The sequence below is a fragment of the Astatotilapia calliptera genome, chromosome 1 (genome assembly GCF_900246225.1).
Source record: "Astatotilapia calliptera chromosome 1, fAstCal1.2, whole genome shotgun sequence".
Classification (NCBI taxonomy): Eukaryota; Metazoa; Chordata; class Actinopteri; order Cichliformes; family Cichlidae; genus Astatotilapia; species Astatotilapia calliptera.
The window spans coordinates 20,259,701-20,279,372 of record NC_039302.1 but is presented as its reverse complement, the minus strand read 5'-3'; the positions used below and the strand labels follow the sequence as shown (position 1 = coordinate 20,279,372).

The 19,672-nt window shown below is 41.3% G+C and overlaps 1 protein-coding gene across 7 annotated transcripts; it reads right to left on the bottom strand.

Annotated features, from left to right (window-relative positions):
* Window positions 1–375: 375 nt before the first annotated feature.
* On the bottom strand, window positions 376–19,658 carry znf821 (zinc finger protein 821). Of its 7 annotated transcripts, none has more exons than XM_026168689.1 (6): window positions 19,465–19,658; window positions 8,154–8,285; window positions 7,894–8,012; window positions 6,259–6,357; window positions 5,705–5,871; window positions 376–4,111 (listed from the first exon to the last, which is right to left on the bottom strand). In XM_026168689.1, exons 1-6 carry the CDS (start codon window positions 19,478–19,480, stop codon window positions 3,145–3,147), a joined length of 1,500 nt encoding a protein of 499 aa, XP_026024474.1. In that variant the 5' UTR covers window positions 19,481–19,658; the 3' UTR covers window positions 376–3,144. The 7 variants fall into 7 exon arrangements, with proteins under 7 accessions (XP_026024474.1, XP_026024483.1, XP_026024465.1 ...); XM_026168698.1 differs by having other exon boundaries at window positions 19,506–19,657; XM_026168680.1 differs by lacking the exon at window positions 19,465–19,658 and adding an exon at window positions 17,247–18,055 and having other exon boundaries at window positions 7,894–8,009.
* Between the last annotated feature and the right edge of the window lie 14 nt (window positions 19,659–19,672).

Here is a 19,672-nt window from a genome sequence, read left to right as displayed (position 1 = left end):
AAGCTATTAACCTTTACAACTATTAGCACTTACAGACAATTTAGAATTGCCAATTAACCCAGTGTATCTAAAAATAGGGGTCAGGTTCTCCTGGGAGGACAAAGCCACTTCAGCTAAAACAATGAATGACCAGGGTGGTAATGCAGCGAGTTTAAGTTGAACTAATGATTCATGTATAAACACAATTTGCAGGTGAGATTGTGCTTTTACTTTAGTTTGATTCTTGAAACCTAAATGCTTCCCCTTGTTAATGATTAATGAAGACAATGGGCTGCAGGGGCTCAAGGTTTGGAAACAACAGAACTGATCTTATGCAGTGCTTTGTAGGAAAAAAAAAAACAATGCAAAAAATGTAAACAATGCTGCAAACCAACATTATAATAAATTCAATGTTTATTTCCACATTCTTATCCAGGTTTCGTCACGGTCTGTACATCTGTTATTCCAGTAACAGAGGATGGCGTCCCCCAAAGTGCCATCCAGTCAGAATGCATTGATATCACAACTAGCATGTTGTCATTAGCAGTTTAGCTCATTCATTTGGCCTTGATCAGAAAGACTTCTTTTGTAAACATGGACATTGAGAGAAAATCCTGATAGAATATAGAAAGGCCAACATCTTGAAACATTTTTCGATTAAACTGTAAAAAACAGGCAGGCATAAACAAACAGAACACAAGCTCATGTTGAACCATTCTAGGACGAGTGCAGTTTCAGGACATGCAGTGTTTTTACCTAATCCACACTGAGAGAGCGCTGCTGCCAAAGAACAGCGCCACGTCAGAGTCCACAGAACTTCCTTTCAACTAGTAAGTGAAGTTGTAGGACAAACAGGGTCACAGCAATTTCAAAGAGCAACCTCTGAGAATACCCAGTATTCATATTCTGAGAGAGAGAGACGACACCTGAAGCCTTTGTTGAGAACACTGATCTGCCCTTGGTAGAGTGTATAATGAGAAGGATGGCAGTGAAACCCTGTTGCTTTTTGTGCTGAACTAGGAAGAGGAAACATCTCTCAAAAAAAGACAAAAATGTCTCTACTAAAAGTCCCAAAACTGCCTAAAACTGTTCTGTTTGCATGACAGGTCTACAAATGATTCTTATGGGCTGGGGTGCCGTATCCAGGCCCTGAGCCCTCTGAGTTAAACTGCCTGAGTAGCTGAACTGTTTGCTTTGAAGTCTGTTTAAAATTGAGGTCGCATTCTGCATAGTTTCAGTGAAAAGTGAATTAATTTCCTTTAATAAATAACATCTGTTGCATAGAGGTTTGATGCACTCCTAGAAAAAAGCCTCTGAGGATAAAACCAAAACTCCCTTTAATTTTTTGGTCTTTTGTTTTTTCTTCATTAAACCTGCTGGAACTAACAGCCAGGTGGGTTGCGGCTTGTCTAGGAGTGACTCAAACAGAACCGCTGCTCGTTCTTCTTTAAAGAGTACTTCTGAAACTGCTCATTTGACACTGTTAAATGTTTCCATCTGGATAAGCAAAGACAAGAAGTGGAGGTAACAGGCAGGAAATTAAACAAGGGTTATCCAACCATGGCCTCTAATTTTAACATTTTGTAAATCAACAAAACACCTCAAAACACTTTTACAAGAAAAAAAAAAACAGATATATATATATATATATTCACATCATATTGCATAAATATGTGCTGGAATGAGGTTAATGAATCTCCTGGTATGGGCTGTATGTGCCGTGAAGTTAGCCCCAGTGCTCAGTAACAGATGAAGGAAACAAACAAAAAAAGTGTTTAGAACAATTTCCACTTGTCATGTGACTCCATAAAAGTGACTTGCAGATATAAAACATAATTTAAGTGGTACTGTTTACACATCTTGAAGGTACTGCAGCCTTACAATACATGTGGATGCTACACAAATTGCACAAAGCAGAGGTTGCATTATCTGTGTACGATTTCCCGTATGACGGTAAAAACCCACCATGTCGGAACCCGCTCATGAGGAAAACAAATGCATCTTTTAGGGCAGAATTCAAGTAATGCGACAAATTCTGAGGTCAACGGGTAACATGTTGTGTACTGTTTCTTTGCAACCACTTACAGGAATAGAATATTCCTCAATGCAATGAGCCCAAACATATAAGAGGTAACTAATGTATTTTACAGTACAATAACAGCAGCACAGACTTTATGACTTTACTTTTTTGTTGTTTTTTAAGAGCCAGAGAAAACCTCTGTAAAAGAAAGTCAAAATATAAATGACATTGGCAAAAATGTTCGGAGTGTAAAGACGCGAGAGTCGTATCTTGGCAAAGAGAATATACAAAGGTGGACTGCATTGAGATGTAAAACTCAGAAATAAGAGGAATGTAGCTCAACACTGAACACGTTCAATAGGACATTCATTCAAACTTTATGTCAGAATCTATAACGCCTCTTGTTTTTAAAATCACTTGTGAATGTGTGTGTCCTATTAAAGTGCCTGAATGATCAATACAAACATAACAATGTAAAGAAAACAAACAAAAAATGACCTGCATCCTCGGTAGTAGTGTACAGTACATATAGAGCTTTGGAAGCTTGGAGTTGGAACGCAGTAAGCCACAGGACAGAGGGCGCGTCCACGGCGCCAGCTGAGGTAGTAGTTTGACTGAACACGAACTTCCCAGGGACCCATGGTAGCAGCTTGAAGAGAGGTGTAGCTACCTGGAAATCAGAGTCACTGGGCTGGCGGAGTGGACCAGAAAGGAGAGGGGACTGTGGCTACAAAGTCCCCTCTCCTGTCACTGAAGGTCCATGTGCAAATGATTTTTTTTTTTTGTCCCCTCAAAGGAAGTGTAACTGCTCCTATGAGTATGAACTGTGTTAAATCTGCTAGTCCACTGACGCAACAGATAAAATCTCTTTACAACATGCTCTTATGTCATCATCCATACAATAAGAAACATTCTCATCCCTGTTCCCAAGGTTTTCTAGGCTGTTTAAAAAAAGACGTTGAAGAAGTTTTTGTTGTATTTAACAAAGCAGCTTGTGTGCGAAGCTGTTCGACGCAGATCGAGCTGAGAGGAAACCAGCTAGGAATGGTTCTCTGTGAACAGGCAGCCTGATGGCGCAGTGCAGAGGTTAATGATGCTGCGAGAAGCCAACTGGATTCTGCCCTCACCCGATTGGCCTGGACCCACTAGGGCAGCTTCATGAATAGACCATTATCAATGGAGGGGACAGGCATAGGGCAGGGAAACTGGAAGAGACTCATGTCTGCTGTGAGGGCAGCCATGGCTGCAGGATCATGCTCTATCTGTGTCCTCAGAGCAGGGTCAATCTTGTCCAGCCGTCGTTTGATCCTCTTTGCCTCCCTCTCGCGGATCAGCCTGGCCTGCCTCTTCTCTGGTGTCTCGTTGGCCCTCTTTAATCGCATGGCCTCCCTGTCCCTCTGCAGCCTGCGTGCCCGCTGCTCCTCCGTTTCCTGCATCCTCTGCATGCGCTTGGCCTCGCGGTCCCGCAGCCGCCTCAGCTCCCTCTCTTCTTCTGTCTCACACGCCCGCTTGTTCTTCTTTGCCGTGCGCTCACGCTCCAGACGCTGCAGTCGGGCCTCCAAGGGCTCGTTCTTCCGACGCAGAGCCCATTTTCGCATCGGTGACTGGGCCGCCACTAGCTGCTGATAAGCCACGCAGCTGTTGCACACCAGCAGCACTCCGGCAGGATACACTGGCATAGGGCTCAGGATATCAGGGATAGGAGGAAGGCCTGAAGAGGAGGAGTTGAGTGCATCAGGGATTGAGGCGAGGGATGGCCCTTCAGAGAGGAGACTATCGGGCAGTGAGGGAAATGCGGGTCCCTGGTCTGTGCACGGTCCTGATCCTGGCCCAGGGCCATGACATGGTCTGGGGCCTTGACACTGGCTTGAGATATGACCCTGCCCTTGGCAAGAACGTTGGGCTTGACATAGGTTGGGATTGGGGTTAGTTGCTTGACACGGGCAAGGACCCTGACACGAACTGGGACTAGGGCCCAGTCCATGGCAAGAGTCAGTGCAGGGGCCCGGGCTGCTCATGGGGCTGCTCGAGAGGGACTGGGACATGGAACTGGTGTCCCTTCCCCCAGTAAAATCCATCCTAGTTGTGTCGAGGACTTCTTTAAGCTTCTCCCTACGACAGGAAACATGAATCAGGTAAACATCCTTTTTTTTTTTTTTTTTTTTTTTTTAAGTGGTCTGGACTCTTCCAGAGAAGCATTAGATCCCTGATAGAAAGCTTGCTCCTGTCTAAATCTTTAATGTGGGGATCATAGAGCCTTTCACTTGAGGTCTCCTAGACGAGATTTGTTTCCTGTTAAAAATAAACGTATTCATTTTATACTGCGTCTAAGTAAAATGCTTTTAGCTCTCTCACCGTCACTATAAACTAACTTTCATCTGAGTTTTGAACAGCTGGTGGGGTTTCTGTGCACACAGCCACAGCGTGCCTGAGATCACGATATCTGTGATATACTCTCTCGCTTACGTTACACAGAGACAAGAGCAGGAGGAAAAAAAAACACTAAACTATCTGAAACTAAGTGTTCAGAGCAGTCTGAAATCCGAGATTTCACCCCGCAGGGATTTTTTTCCACCAGCCTGCAACAAAGGCTTCATACATCAGACTGACAGGCATTGTTTTTGCCTTGAATTTTTGTTAGCCTGGCTCGTATGGTCACATATTTTAGGCAACAGTAAAATTTAGCTTCTGTCAAGCTGCGATGAGTTACATGACTTGAAACCACTTTGCTGCAATGGGAAGAGATGACTGATTCCATGTTAGTCGTTTCCCAAACTTTTTTGCTTCAGAGAGGAATAAGGGCCATGCGTCAAATGAACTCTGGCTAGCTCTCTGGAGAGAAGTTTAACAGGCTGTTAACAGCCTCAGAGGAGGTGACTGTTCAGAAAACACTGGTTGCCAGATGCTGGTTATGTTACTTTATTGTAGCTGGCTGGAACAACATGAAACAGCTTTTCCACGTACATCTAAGATACACCTTTTTTTGTCTCTCTTTAGAATAACAAGTATTTATGTTTTATTTTTCCAAACTTAGCAGCAAATGCTTCTGCCAACTGTAATGCTTCATGACTTTTCTCTTCTCTCCTTTTCATCACTTCACACTGCTTCTCCTTCTACAATGCGTCCTGACCTTGTCAGTGCTGTTTAAATTAGAAATGTAATGGTAGTTGCTAAGCAACACGCAAGTTTATTTCCATTAAATCTGTCATTGCAGTACTAATTTTATTCATCCCTCATGCTCTGCATTCTGTCTAATCCCACACTTGGAAAACCATTGCTCTTTCTCATTCTATTATAATGTATTAAAGAGAAAATGTGACTTCTTTTTACTCAATTTATATTTTCAAAGGTTCGACAAAAGAAAAGGTTGTCTTTAAAAAAAAGAAAGAAAAAAAGTAGCATGCAGTTTTTTAAATTTCTACATTACACTCCTGCCAGAATCAATTTTTAGATACTAGAAAAATTAAAAGGCCTCATTTTAAATAGCTCATCCTTCTGAATCAGTGGTGTCTTTTCACCTTGTCATAAAGGGACCACATATGAGATATTGTTTTAAAATTTTTTAAGATAAATGACATAATTAAATAATAAGCACTAAATAAACACAGAAACTTCAGGACCCAGTTAGTATAATTTTATCACAACATCTATATTCAATCTGCATTTAAGACCTGAGATGAGAGCTACAGCAGAGATGAGCTCAACCTGTTAAAGTTGTTGGTGTCTGTGAAGCGTGCACCACAGACAGCGCAGTTGGAGAGGCGGTCCTCAGAGTGGATGAGAAGATGGCGTCCAAGTGAGCCGGGCGAACTCAGGGCTCGCCCACACACTGGGCACACATAGCTCTTGGTGTTGCTCATCATAGTCGTGTGCTGTTACAAGACAGCAAACAGAGATGAGAAAAGCAGCAAACTTAAAAGATATAATAACTTTGTATTGCAGGCGATTATCAGTTTGCAATATGTTTGCAAAAGAAAAAAATAACAAAGGAAATATACATTTAAAATATTATGAACTTGAAAAGTAAAATTATAATATTTAAATTCATGTCTGCAACAGTTATAATTGATGCTGTGGTTGTTATGCATGGTAGTATAAATGCAAACAGCATACAGAGTTTAAAAAACAAAACTATGCAGCTATATGACAAAGTAGACAGATTGCAGAGCAGATAGGCTGCTGCCACACGGCTTTGAAAATTGCATTTCTTTTTTTGGTTCTGTACTAGATCGGGGCAGGTGAGACGATGTTATTCTCACCTGGTAGACATGGGAGATGAGCTTATCTGGGCTGCTGAAATCCAGCGGGCAGAGAGGACAAACAAAGTTGTTGCTGTGCTCTCCCCCTTCCTCGCTCTCCTGAGGAAAGTCAAGAACCATTTAAACTCGTTTCAGAAGCACATTAACACTACATTCAAATGATTTTACACCTACATCTTACAGTTGTAAATCACAAATCTGAATTCTGAGTTATTTATTAAATTAAGATTTCCAATTTGTATGATGGCAGTTAAAACGTAAAAGAGGCCTTGTTTTGGTCTGAAGCATTTTCACAAGTGGATGAAGATGTGTTGAGTGTATGACTGAGCAAAATTCCTACAAGTCCCGGTGACTCACTGACAGTGACATCACACTGTGTGCTGAGACAGATGTGACTCACAGAACATTTTCAAACAGAAGGTGCAGGCAGAAAACATATTGGTTGGACCTGGGGGTGTTTAATAACTCAAAGGGCACTTTTGAATAAAAATATTGGGCCAGACCTCTTCATCTTTGAATCCAGGTGTTCTCGAACCATTGCACAGGTCTAAAAAAATCAAACAGCCATATGGTCTGCCTTTACAAACATTTGTGAAAAAATGGTTTGCTCTCTGAATTCATGTGTGTTGCTGTAAAATGACGCCAGCGTTGCGAGGACAAGTCCGTTCATGAAATTTCTTCCCTCACAAACAGTCACGATCAGCTGTAAGCTGTATTATTGCAAAGTGGAAGCTTTTAGGAACCACAGCAACTCATCTGTGAATGTGACAGATCATGTAAAGTTACAGAGCAGTGCATAAAATTCACCAACGCTCTGCTGATTCAGTAACTGCATGTGGTTTCATGGCATGGGTTTCCATGGCTCCTGTAGATGTACTAAGTAGGTAGCCCACTACTCCCCCCACACTTTTACTATATTAGTGATGTCTTTTAACTGATTATTTATCATTTTCACTTTTATCTTTTCAAAGTAATAAAACAAAAATGTCAAAAGTTTATTATGTTAATTGTTATTTTGCATACAAATAGAAAGATTTTGGTGAAATATCACTACTTCCTTTCCGGTTATCTCAGGAGAAATATCTGCAATATTCTCTAGCACAGCACATTAGCTTTAAATTCACAGATGCATGAACCTAATTAAACATCATAAAACTGGAGCAGATGACAGGGTGGGCATCTAGATGCAAATTACGGTTCACATTGACTTGTTTTTCATGCACGACTGATGGATGAGAGTTGATAAATTCTTCTCACGCCTACCAACTCGTTTATAAACCACATATTTCATAATCAAACAGATGCAGGGCAGATACTTGTCTTCATTTTTTTTTTTAATCTCTGTCGTGTTTTGTTTGTGTGTTTATTCCACACCACAACGTTACCAGTATGGTCTCTTCTAGTGTAATGCATAAGTTGTGTTCAAACCAATTGATGATGTGCCAAGAAGTTGTTTTCAAAGACGTACACAGTGAGAAATAGATAAAATTATTTTTCCAGTTATGAGAACCTTACCACAACCTTTGTGCGTGTTCCTTTTTTGTATTTGTTAGAATGAAATAAACATTATTGCCATTCAAAGCACCATCATAACAAACACTGGAGTGAAGGTGTCTAAATTAGCAGCCCTCTCACCTCTTTGACTCCTGCTCCTTGTAGGAGACACTGCGTTCTCTTGGTGGTCATGTGGTCGTCAGCAGAGGTGTTGGAGGACGAGTCTTCGCCGTGGTTTTCTGGGTCACTATCGCTGTCTTCTATGGAGGCAAACACAGCCCTATCAATACGGACAGACAACAAAACACAGGGCAGGGCTTATTCTCACTAACACCCCTCATTCCAAGGACATTCCTACAGAGTCCAACAGTCCTTCCCTGACCCTTCCCTCCATCCTGTACCTGAGAAGCTATCCTGCCCTTGGACTTCCTGGGAGTTGTTGCTGCAGCATTCACTGTCCTCTGTGAATTCGTCTCTGCCATCCATGTTAATAGTGTGCTGGAGTCCTGTGATGGTTGAAGTGTGGAATGGCCCTGGAGATAAAAAGACAGTAGAAGGACCGTCGGTAAGATTCTTGAAAAGTTGACTTTCTCACTTGTGGTACATGTAGAAAAAGCCAACAAGCTCTTTCAAACTAGGCTTCAAGACAAGACTGGAGTTGACCTTCTCATAGTCTTGAGACACAACCATAAGACCCATCATGCCAGTATTAACAACATGTTGGAAATGGACACCAACAGAAACTGTACTACAGGCTAAATCAGCACTCCATCCTTCTAAGATTGGGAGCTACATTCAGCAAAGGAGAGTAGGAGTGGGCCTGTTTCCAGATAGACCCTTGTGGAACAAAGGAAAATGGCGAAAGCTGGTAGTTTTAGAACTCCAGTGGCAGGAGGCGGCTGCAAGATTTGCTAATCTTAGAAGCCCAACAGCAAAAGTGGATGAAGTGGGAAATATTGAATAAAGGGACAATCAACTGGAAACGCACTCAGGCACATCATGACTTTAATTAAAGTGAGCCTTTGTCAAGGCAGGTATACTTAGAGACACAACCAGGTGCTGAAGTCTCTGTCTATCAATGCCAAAAGAGCAGCACCACTGCCACTTTAAGAACAATGACAAAAATACCCTCCATCACTGACCAGGAAGACTTTTGAAGGAGGTTGTTACTAGAAAATGTTCTTTGATACAGGTCAACAGCTTATAATCCCATCAGAAATAGTTGCTTCTGCCCAAAGACCAGATCTGGTACTTTGGTCCACCACTCTCTGTATTGTCTACTTTATAGAACTAAAAGTACCATGGGAAAAAGCTGTGACACACTCAGCTGAAATCAGATGCAGAGCATTGAGGCTGGATAGCAACAGTTTAGCATTCCACAGTTAAACTTATTAAACACTTGGAGATGCACAGCCAAACCCTATGCCACCACCTTCAAGGTGATTCCAGGGATTGCTTAGCGCTGCAGTCAATGGCTGTGGATGAGGAGGAAAGACCCCAGCTGTGCGCCAAGATGTTAGGGACAAACACCCAGATCTGATTCGCCTGTGGTGGACCTGCCCCGGTACAGGGTGTACAGGGAGTGCAGAATTATTAGGCAAATGAGTATTTTGTCCACATCATCCTCTTCATGCATGTTGTCTTACTCCAAGCTGTATAGGCTCGAAAGCCTACTGCCAATTAAGCATATTAGGTGATGTGCATCTCTGTAATGAGAAGGGGTGTGGTCTAATGACATCAACACCCTATATCAGGTGTGCATAATTATTAGGCAACGTCCTTTCCTTTGGCAAAATGGGTCAAAAGAAGGACTTGACAGGCTCAGAAAAGTCAAAAATGGTGAGATATCTTGCAGAGGGATGCAGCAGTCTCAAAATTGCAAAGCTTCTGAAGCGTGATCATCGAACAGTCAAGCGTTTCATTCAAAATAGTCAACAGGGTCGCAAGAAGCGTGTGGAAAAACCAAGGCGCAAAATAACTGCCCATGAACTGAGAAAAGTCAAGCGTGCAGCTGCCAAGATGCCACTTGCCACCAGTTTGGCCAAATTTCAGAGCTGCAACATCACTGGAGTGCCCAAAAGCACAAGGTGTGCAATACTCGGAGACATGGCCAAGGTAAGAAAGGCTGAAAGACGACCACCACTGAACAAGACACACAAGCTGAAACGTCAAGACTGGGCCAAGAAATATCTCAAGACTGGTTTTTCTAAGGTTTTATGGACTGATGAAATGAGAGTGAGTCTTGATGGGCCCGTGGCTGGATTGGTAAAGGGCAGAGAGCTCCAGTCCGACTCAGATGCCAGCAAGGTGGAGGTGGAGTACTGATTTGGGCTGGTATCATCAAAGATGAGCTTGTGGGGCCTTTTCGGGTTGAGGATGGAGTCAAGCTCAACTCCCAGTCCTACTGCCAGTTCCTGGAAGACACCTTCTTCAAGCAGTGGTACAGGAAGAAGTCTGCATCCTTCAAGAAAAACATGATTTTCATGCAGGACAATGCTCCATCACACGCGTCCAAGTACTCCACAGCGTGGCTGGCAAGAAAGGGTATAAATGAAGAAAAACTAATGACATGGCCACCTTGTTCACCTGATCTGAACCCCATTGAGAACCTGTGGTCCATCATCAAATGTGAGATTTACAAGGAGGGAAAACAGTACACCTCTCTGAACAGTGTCTGGGAGGCTGTGGTTGCTGCTGCACGCAATGTTGATGGTGAACAGATCAAAACACTGACAGAATCCATGGATGGCAGGCTTTTGAGTGTCCTTGCAAAGAAAGGTGGTTATATTGGTCGCTGATTTGTTTTTGTTTTGTTTTTGAATGTCAGAAATGTATATTTGTGAATGTGGAGATGTTATATTGGTTTCACTGGTAAAAATAAATGATTGAAATGGGTATATATTTGTTTTTTGTTAAGTTGCCTAATAATTATGCACAGTAATAGTCACCTGCACACACAGATATCCCCCTAAAATAGCTAAAACTAAAAACAAACTAAAAACTACCAAAAACATTCAGCTTTGATATTAATGAGTTTTTTGGGTTCATTGAGAACATGGTTGTTGTTCAATAATAAAATAATTCCTCAAAAATACAACTTGCCTAATAATTCTGCACTCCCTGTATTGTAAGCAAAAAGTCACAACACCTAAAGATGCTGAGAAATACAAATGAGGATGTGTCCCTAACATATCCTGGACATTGATAGAACAATAATCTTATACAGAGGACAACTACTACCATCTGGTTCTATGCGTCAAAATCTTGGGCCATAATAGTGTGCCTTAATAGTACTGCAGGTATACTTTTTGTGCAGTTAAATATTAAAAAGCCATGACTGACAGTCACTGGCCTTCAGCCTGACTGCAGCTGTTGTTGGAAGGAGTTAAAAATGCCAACATGTTGCCAAGGAAGCTAAAGAGGCACCTGGAATCCTGACATAACTTCAGAGAGAAATCTCCACTTCAGCAGATGCTGGATCAGAACCAGGGACAACAAGACTGCCTGTTGGATTGTGTATGACAGAATCTGATGAGTTTAGTGCAGCCTATAGTGAAGCACAAAAAGAACTGAAGGCTTTTTGCTCAAAAATATCTTCATCTGACTGCACAATCAGAAGAACTGATGATATTCCAAATGAGGCTTCTTTTATAGGTATACCTTGAAATTTTGTCCTGCCTTGGGCACAAAAAGAAAACGATTCTGAGCAACTGTCTCTACCCATACATTGTACCCGGCATATGAAAGCTTTATCTCCATAGCAACTTCATTACAGCATCCGCTACTGTAGTGTATCACAAGAAGGTATAAATCTTTAAATCTTTTAATAGAAGTGGTTTCACCTATCGCTGAAGTTCCATGGTTTGATCACACTTAATGTGGATCACGCCATCCAATTACAATTAAAAAATCTTGAGATTATTGCAGAAATATAACACGCTAATGAAAACAAAACCTATAATCAGAGCAAAACTGATAGAAAGCTGTCCCAGAGAGTAAATTATTGAAACCATTCTACCTTTTTCTTAGCACTCTGGGGGCGCGATCAGCTTGAGAAGAACTTCTTAGCAGATTCATCTGGTTTTATATGACCTATACAACAAGCAGCAGGATTCATACAAAAGCAGCGAGACAAGCCCAGTTGCATATATGCATGCACATTTACTTCATTTGCATCCCAACCCCCACTATTTTTACACACATATACAATCACAGATACATGCTAGCTGTTCCGACAGCCATGCTGCAGTCCCACGGGGGTAGCAGCCTGCACTGTTATCCTCCAGCTAACTGCCTAGCTGCTCCGTTTCTCTCTCTCTCCTTCAGTACCACCCACACACTGAACAGCCTGGCTCGCCCTCTGTCCTCCCAGCTTATATATGGAGCTCTGTCTACTTCTATATCTTTACCATCAGCTCCGAGGGGGAGGATAAAGCTTTGCACCATGACAGCCCATATGTAGCTCATTTCACTTGCCGCGATGCCACACTTTATTGTACACAGCGGCTCTTTTTGGCTGCAGGATGCGATGCAATCCCTTCACTTTTCTTCTTATTACACTGGACTCCGCAAACGCTCATTCAACTGCCAGCACTGCTCCTTTGGATGCAGTCTTGGTGAAAACTCCTCTGGCATTCACACATAGGAACATCACCACTTGAGATAGCGAAAATTAATGATAGCTTAAAATCCAATTTTCTTCCCTTGTGTGCTCCCTCTCCATTTACACAGATCAGAAGATGGGAGAGAGAGATCCTGACTTCAGTTACCTGAGACTGGCAGAAGTAATTACAGCATTCATCACAATCCTGAGGTACTGTGCACGGTGCACAGACACACACTTTCTCTTTTATTGTGTGTGTGAGCAAGACAGAAGTATAATCTTAAAGCTAGTCATTTGGCTACTTGTGAGAAGTTGGTATGTGAACACAGTTTGGGCACTTTTCCCACAGAAATCCAAGCATTCGTTAGAGTGGGTCCGAGTATTGAACTGTGAACTACTACAACAGGCTGGCTTCTCGGCACATAGCCAATGATTGATGTGTGAGAGATACCCATCCCCCCACCGCTACGGTTCTGTCTGTACATCTGTCTCTCCTTGCTCCCCCCCGCCGCCACCATCACCACTACCCACCCTCCTCGCTCCCTCAGTCTCTAGCACTGCGATGTTATCTCTGAGTCTGTGTGTCTGTAGGCAGGAGGTGACGCAGTGTCTGACTGAATCCAGACAAAGAGACAAACTCATCAGCCAAGAGACACACACAAGAGGGAGAGGGCTGGTTGGGGGGGGGGGCAGGCCGGGGGTGGTAGGGTGACGGAGGGGTAGCGCGCAAAACAAAACAGACAAAAGACAGAATGCCAAAACTCTACTCAAACACAGAGCAATGGGGGTCCTGTTGAATTCAAAGGCCCCTCCTTCTCCTTTTCAGCAGCCATCCCCTCCAAAAATGCACACATGCAGACACACAACACTGTCTGAATCTGCAGAAGTACTGGGCCCCCCCCCTCTTACGTCCACAGACTTTCTGGAGAACAAGGACGGTGGGCCAGACATCGGATCAGTTCTCACCACGAATAACCTACATGTTTAGATTAGGATTTTGCTTCAACTACAAGACTGACAAACACCTTGTAGCCACACGAGACTCAAAGTTGGATTCATAACAGCCCCCCCACCTGAGAACTCAATTTCATAGTTGGATCAACAATACATATATAATGTGAAATATTCTGAAATAACACCTTATTTGTTATAATTAATACTAATAAAGGTTTTCAGAACTTCTACATTTAGGTACAGAAAAATTATGAAACCAAAGCCTCACATATACTGTTACACAAATATACTGTACTTCCCTGACAGGCATCCACTTGACACCACGAGGGTATGCACCACCACCTCCAAACAAAATACTTTTATGTAATGCATAAAAATCTTGAGTATTGTTGTACATCAAACTTAACAGCTAGACAGACACCGCTGTTGTATCATTGTCTGGAATTCCCTGTGTGTGTGTTTGTGTGTGTGTGTGTGCGTACTACTGAGTGTGTGCATTTGTGTGTGTGTGTGAGCATGTGCATGTGTGTCAGCCCGCCTGCCTGTCAGACTGTCTCCCTGCCTGTCTGGTCTGTCAGTCTGTCTGGTCTGACCCACTCAAAGGGGACAGCTCTTTGAATGCAATTCATACCTCACAAGAAAAGACAGGTAAAACAAATCATGGTGAGGAAGAATGAAAGTTGGTGTGCAAAAGGTGTCCTTCTGCACTCACAAGAATTAAAAAAAACAAACAACATATTATACAACAGTCTTGGGGCCTCCTGAGGCCTTTCGCTCACTCTCAAAGGTGTTTCAGAGCAACAAATGAGCTCATTAGCTCACAGGGATGACTGCGGTCTGCAGCAAGTGTGAGATGCATTTCTCCAGAAGTTTAAACAAACTCTTTAGAAAGGAGGGTCGCAGCATACTTCAGTAGATTACACTGGGCAATCCCCTTCAGTGGACAAAAACTAGCTTAAGATAAGAGGTCAGCAGGGTAAGCACTGACAAGAGCATCCTGGTAGAAGATGAGTCACCAACAAAATATCTACATTAGAGGGTCTCCCAAGAGCTCCTGAGATCTGCTTCAATAAATTTATCTGTGCTTTATAAAAATATGACACTATTTTAAAATAGAATTTGGTCAACAAATGTCAGTAATCCAGTCAGTATGCATTACACTGTAAGCGACCAGTAAGCCCAAGGTCCCTTCTTTAAATGGAAGAAATTACTATTTAGCTAAAAAATTATTTAACAGATGAGCAGCAAACCATCACATATAAACAACAGAAACCAGATGTTTGTTTATTCAGATGACTGCTTACCATTAAAATAAAATCTTAATTAAAATCTGGGATGGAAAACTAAGATGTTGAACAGAATTAGAAAGTAAGCATGAAAAGTGTTTGTGTAGTAGAAAAATATTAGACGTATCATTCAATAAGGGAAGAAAGGGGAAATAACAGAAACACTCTTGCATACAACACAAGGGAAGTCTTTCTGCTTGTGTGCTCAGTAATGCTCTCCTGCAACCTTGTCCTAAATCTGAGCTGTCAGAGAAAACTGAATCAAGTGCACGCATAGCTACTGTTTGTACAAGCTGAAACCTCTGTCCCTTCTGTTCATGGTTTAGTCATAGGTGGGGGGGTTTTTGTTTTGTTTTTTTAAATGCCTCATACTTTTTTTTTTTTTTAAAAGAGCAGATAACTGACAAAAATAACATCTCAAAATTGAAACCAGAAACATGGTTAGGCCATAGCCTTGATACCTAAATTAACTGAAAGATTCTTTCACACAACATTTCTAGTCAATATAAGCTTGTCGGCCTTAAAGGAGAGATATTTATAAAAAATATTTTAAGCCTGTAATCAGCACCAACAAGTAATAAGCTCCACTATTAAAATACAAGTGATAGTGGCTACTTAAATTATTTTTAAAAATGTACCAGGAGTGTGCTCTTTCACATATTATGTAACACATTCAGTTATTTGTCATTACATGCTGCAATAGTGTAGCTTGCATTGTTATAAGCTTGTGTACCTGTATGTGTGTGAGTACTTTGGCAGGTGTTTGTCTGTCTGTGGGTAGCTTGTTGTTGTGATTTGGCACTGTATAAATAAAATTGAACTGAAGTGAAAGACAGTGCCAACAACAGTACTAATCACACACACACAAAACTTTACAGATGAGATCTAAATGAGGCTGAGTTTGAGATTGTGTGTGGTGCGGCGAGTATTTGCATTAAAGTGTAGTAATGCCTTCTGATCACCAGACAAGGTTTTTCCTGGCTCAAAATTGGCCTTTTGGGGATGACGCCACATACAGGTAAGGTGAGAGTATTGGGTATCTTACATATCTTAGTTATTTTTAAACAACTGATAAATGAAAAAGCGAGTCGGGTTAAAGACTAAATTTAACCCTACATAAAAACTGACTGATAGTTTTATCACTGTGCGAGTGGTTTTTCTGTGGTGTGGTAAACACTAAAATTATGCTGGAAAAACCTTGCAAGATGGTCACTATTGATTTTCTAGTCTGTTGAGTGCATCTGACCTGAGCTTGCTCTCACTGCATTTATTGCCCATTTTATGCCCGTTTCTTTTGTTTTCATATACCTGTAAATAATAACTGTGGTCAAGTGGGACCGCACTAAGATTGGATCAAAGTGGCTGCATCACCCGTCAACACGCTGGCATTAAGTATGCATGGTTATTACTGCATTATTACCAAGCATGATAGAGTAGCTATTATTGGTTTCTACTTGTGATTCTGTGTGTGTCATCATGGTAAAATGTACCATAGAGATACCTCAAACTGAATTTCGAAAATGCTGACAGTTGTTTGTATATGTGTCTGTGGGCAAATTTTTCCAGTGCAGTAATGTCACAAAAGCTGTAAGGCGCTGACACAAAACATTACATATCTGTATTCTTCAGCGAAATAACGGTTAAGTCAGAAGATGGGTGTGGTCCAACTCATGAGTGCTGAATACTTAGTACTAATGAGTCTAAATGTCAGTATTCTGGCATGTGTCACAACTTGTGTGATCCCACTGCAAGATGGTCTCTAGTTATAGGGCTCATGGGCTGGATCACACAAGTTTACCAGCTTGGCATCAACTACAAACCTGCCACATTTCATGGCTTTATCTGTTATTTTGGCAAAACCTGTTCCCAAATATACACATTTTGGCACATTCCAAAAAGGTTTTTACCTTCAATACAAAGAAAAGTCACCAGGACTGTAATATTTAAAAACCCCCAAAAAAACCCAGTAGTCTTGGTAAATGGGGGTTGATTTACTCAAACTTAAAATACATGTTTGTTTATCAAATAATCAAAGAATTCTGATAAGGAAGTTACCACTCTTTGCATTGGCTCTATGTGGACCAATCACACTTACAGCCACCTCACAAAATCCAACTTCCACCCATGAAAAAACAAACAAACCCAAAACTCAATGCATGCACAAAAGCACCTGCCAAAATACTCAAAACTAATTCTGTGGTAGTTCCTGCAACAGTAGGTGTCCTGGGACTGCATTTTTAAACTATGATACACATGCATATCTTTTTGGACAATCTTCATAGAGTTAAAATACTCCCTAACCCCTTACCCTCACATTAACCATCACAATTAAAGTGCTAACCCTAACCTACCTCTACCTCAAAAAATAAATAAATAAAAACAAAAAACAACTTTTGAACCCCAAACTGCCTTTTGCCTAATTCCTGGTTCTTTAAAAGCTGTCTGGCAACACAAATATCATTAGTTACGATGTTTATATCCTACAAATATAGATAAAACAAACAAACAAACACACACACGGAGAGAGAGAAAACTCACAATGCTTGCCTCGCAGCGTGATCATGTCAACCGACCCAAGTATACACGGATAGCGCAAGTGTCATCAATAAAACTCGTGAAATAGTAAGAGAGACAATACCTGAAATACCTACAGTTAACTTTGAAGGGGTTGGTCTGTTTTCGCCTGGACATATTACTGCCCAAACCGGTTGGAAAAATTGAAAAAAAGAAAAGAAAAAAAGAATATCCTAACCCCGGACGGTCCAAGTATGTTCAGAGGGAGCAGATGATGAAGAAAATAATAATATAAAAAAATCAAATCGTTTAGATCAGAAACTGGGTCGTTTTCGGAGATTAAAAAATAAAAAAAACGGGCACATTTAAGAGTCACATTCTTGCGGTCTTTTTTGTTGTTGTCTTTTTTAAAAGCCCCTTCTTCAGCCGATTATCGGGTTAAGACGATGTCCAAGCCCGGACAGAGAGACTCCGAGCAGCTCCGAGCTGCTCCGATCCCGATCCGCTGGCACCCGCGCACAACTGCAGCGCAGCACGAGCTCAGCTGATATCTAAACGTAAAAGGAATGAAGCTAACGTCGAACAGCATTGTGGGATGTGTAGGGACGCAGGGGAGTTCAAGTGAAAGATACTATGCTGCATTCAGGTCGTGTGGGAGAAAAAAACCCGACCATGTTCAAATATCAATTTAAAGTAAGTAAATTTCTGTGGGCGGTTTTGACGAAGCAATGATTCCTATTTAACTTCATAAGCTCTGTAACTATAACCTGACAATGACACCTCAACTAATAACTAATAAATATCCATCCAAGGACTACTCAGCACATCACATCCCCAATAAACACTATCATAAGAACTCACCCACGCATCTGAAATCTACCGAAAATAAATGAATAAATAGATAGATAAATAAAACATAAAAACAAACCCATAATCTGAAAGGACCTTGAAGGATTAATGTGTCAAATCATATTCTTAGGTTAAATTATTGTTCTAATCATATTCTTGTATTATGAATATTGTTATTAAATAGAAAGGGGAAATTAATGTTCAAGCAATTATTTTGCACTTACACATTTGATAAGTCAGTTACACTTTTGAGTTCATGTTGCCATTAGACAAAGAGTACAAACACAACATACAACGGGATGCTGCATCCTGTCACAGTGACAAAGTAAACTTTTTTTCCTGCTGTATGGCCAAATGAAGAAACTGACAACATACAGAAGCCTTCTAGAGTGATTCTGGACAACCAAATTTAAAAAAGAAAAGTACAGTATGCAACAAATAAATAGCACATCTTTAGATTTACAACAAACAAAAAACTAAACTGAAAACTGCAACGACTCAGTTCTGTTTAGTACAGATATACACTCAGTATTTCTGTAACTTACATTATACAATATAAGTCTTTTGTTTTACACAATGAAATTATGTGAGAGCGGCAGTCCAGGGAGTGTGCTAGGGCCTCATAGGAGAATGAGGCCCTAGCACACTAATTTAGGATCACCAGTTAATCTAACCCCATGCATGTCTTTGACCTGTGGGAGGAAGTTAAGAGTTTTCGGAGAGTGAACCCACCATACAGATGTGGAAAGAACATCCAGAAAGGCCTCAGACTGAATTTAAACCAAGAAGCTTCTTGCTGTGAGGCGACAGTGCTATTTCAAATAATTAAAAAAAATACATGAACATTTACTTTTTATTATGCATATATTTTTTATTCTAAAATGCACAGAGATGCCTCCACTGATTGGACACTGACAAAGCTGAGAGTATTTTTCTGTTACAAAAGCCTTACTATTTCTGAGCCTCTCGCACAGTTTGTGATACCTTTGTGCTCCCTTTAGCCATAATAGGAAGAAAAAGTAGTGCTACAATTGATCATGACACTTGTAATTTCATTTTCAACTCTCTTTCTAACTGCATATCCTACAGTCAACACTAGATGTCGCTACAAACCGTTGGACTGTCAATGTCACAACATTGCATGTAGTCGTCATCACTGACTGCCACGAGTAAACTGACCGCAGCACCACATTGACCGGGTGAAAATGTACTCTTCCGCACGCTCGAGCAAAAATATGCCATCTCAACAAAATAATCTCGTCTGGTCATGAAATCGCCTTTGTGAGGCAAGTGGCAGATGACACACATTCAGACGCAAACGGCACGTCACGTTATGCACTGTTATTTAGATATCCAGTCAGTGAGTACAACGGGATAACATCAGCTAGCTGGCTAATGATAACAAGCCTAACGTTAGCCCATTATAGTTACTGTGAGAACGATGGAAGCGAACAAGCCACACAGCAATTAGTAAATGATAAGAAAGGGTTGAGTACAGTCACCTACCTACATCTCCCATCATAATGAAGACATAATTCAACTATTACCCATGTTGTCCAGTGAACATATGAGGCAGGAGTCTCGAGTAAGGGGCACAGACTGTGATTAAGTCCTCCCGTACAGCTAACGTTACTGTACGCTGATGATAAACATGAGCTCTTCTTTCGCGAACCCCTTGCGATCTGTCAGTGTAACCCTCCGCCTGCGGTAGATG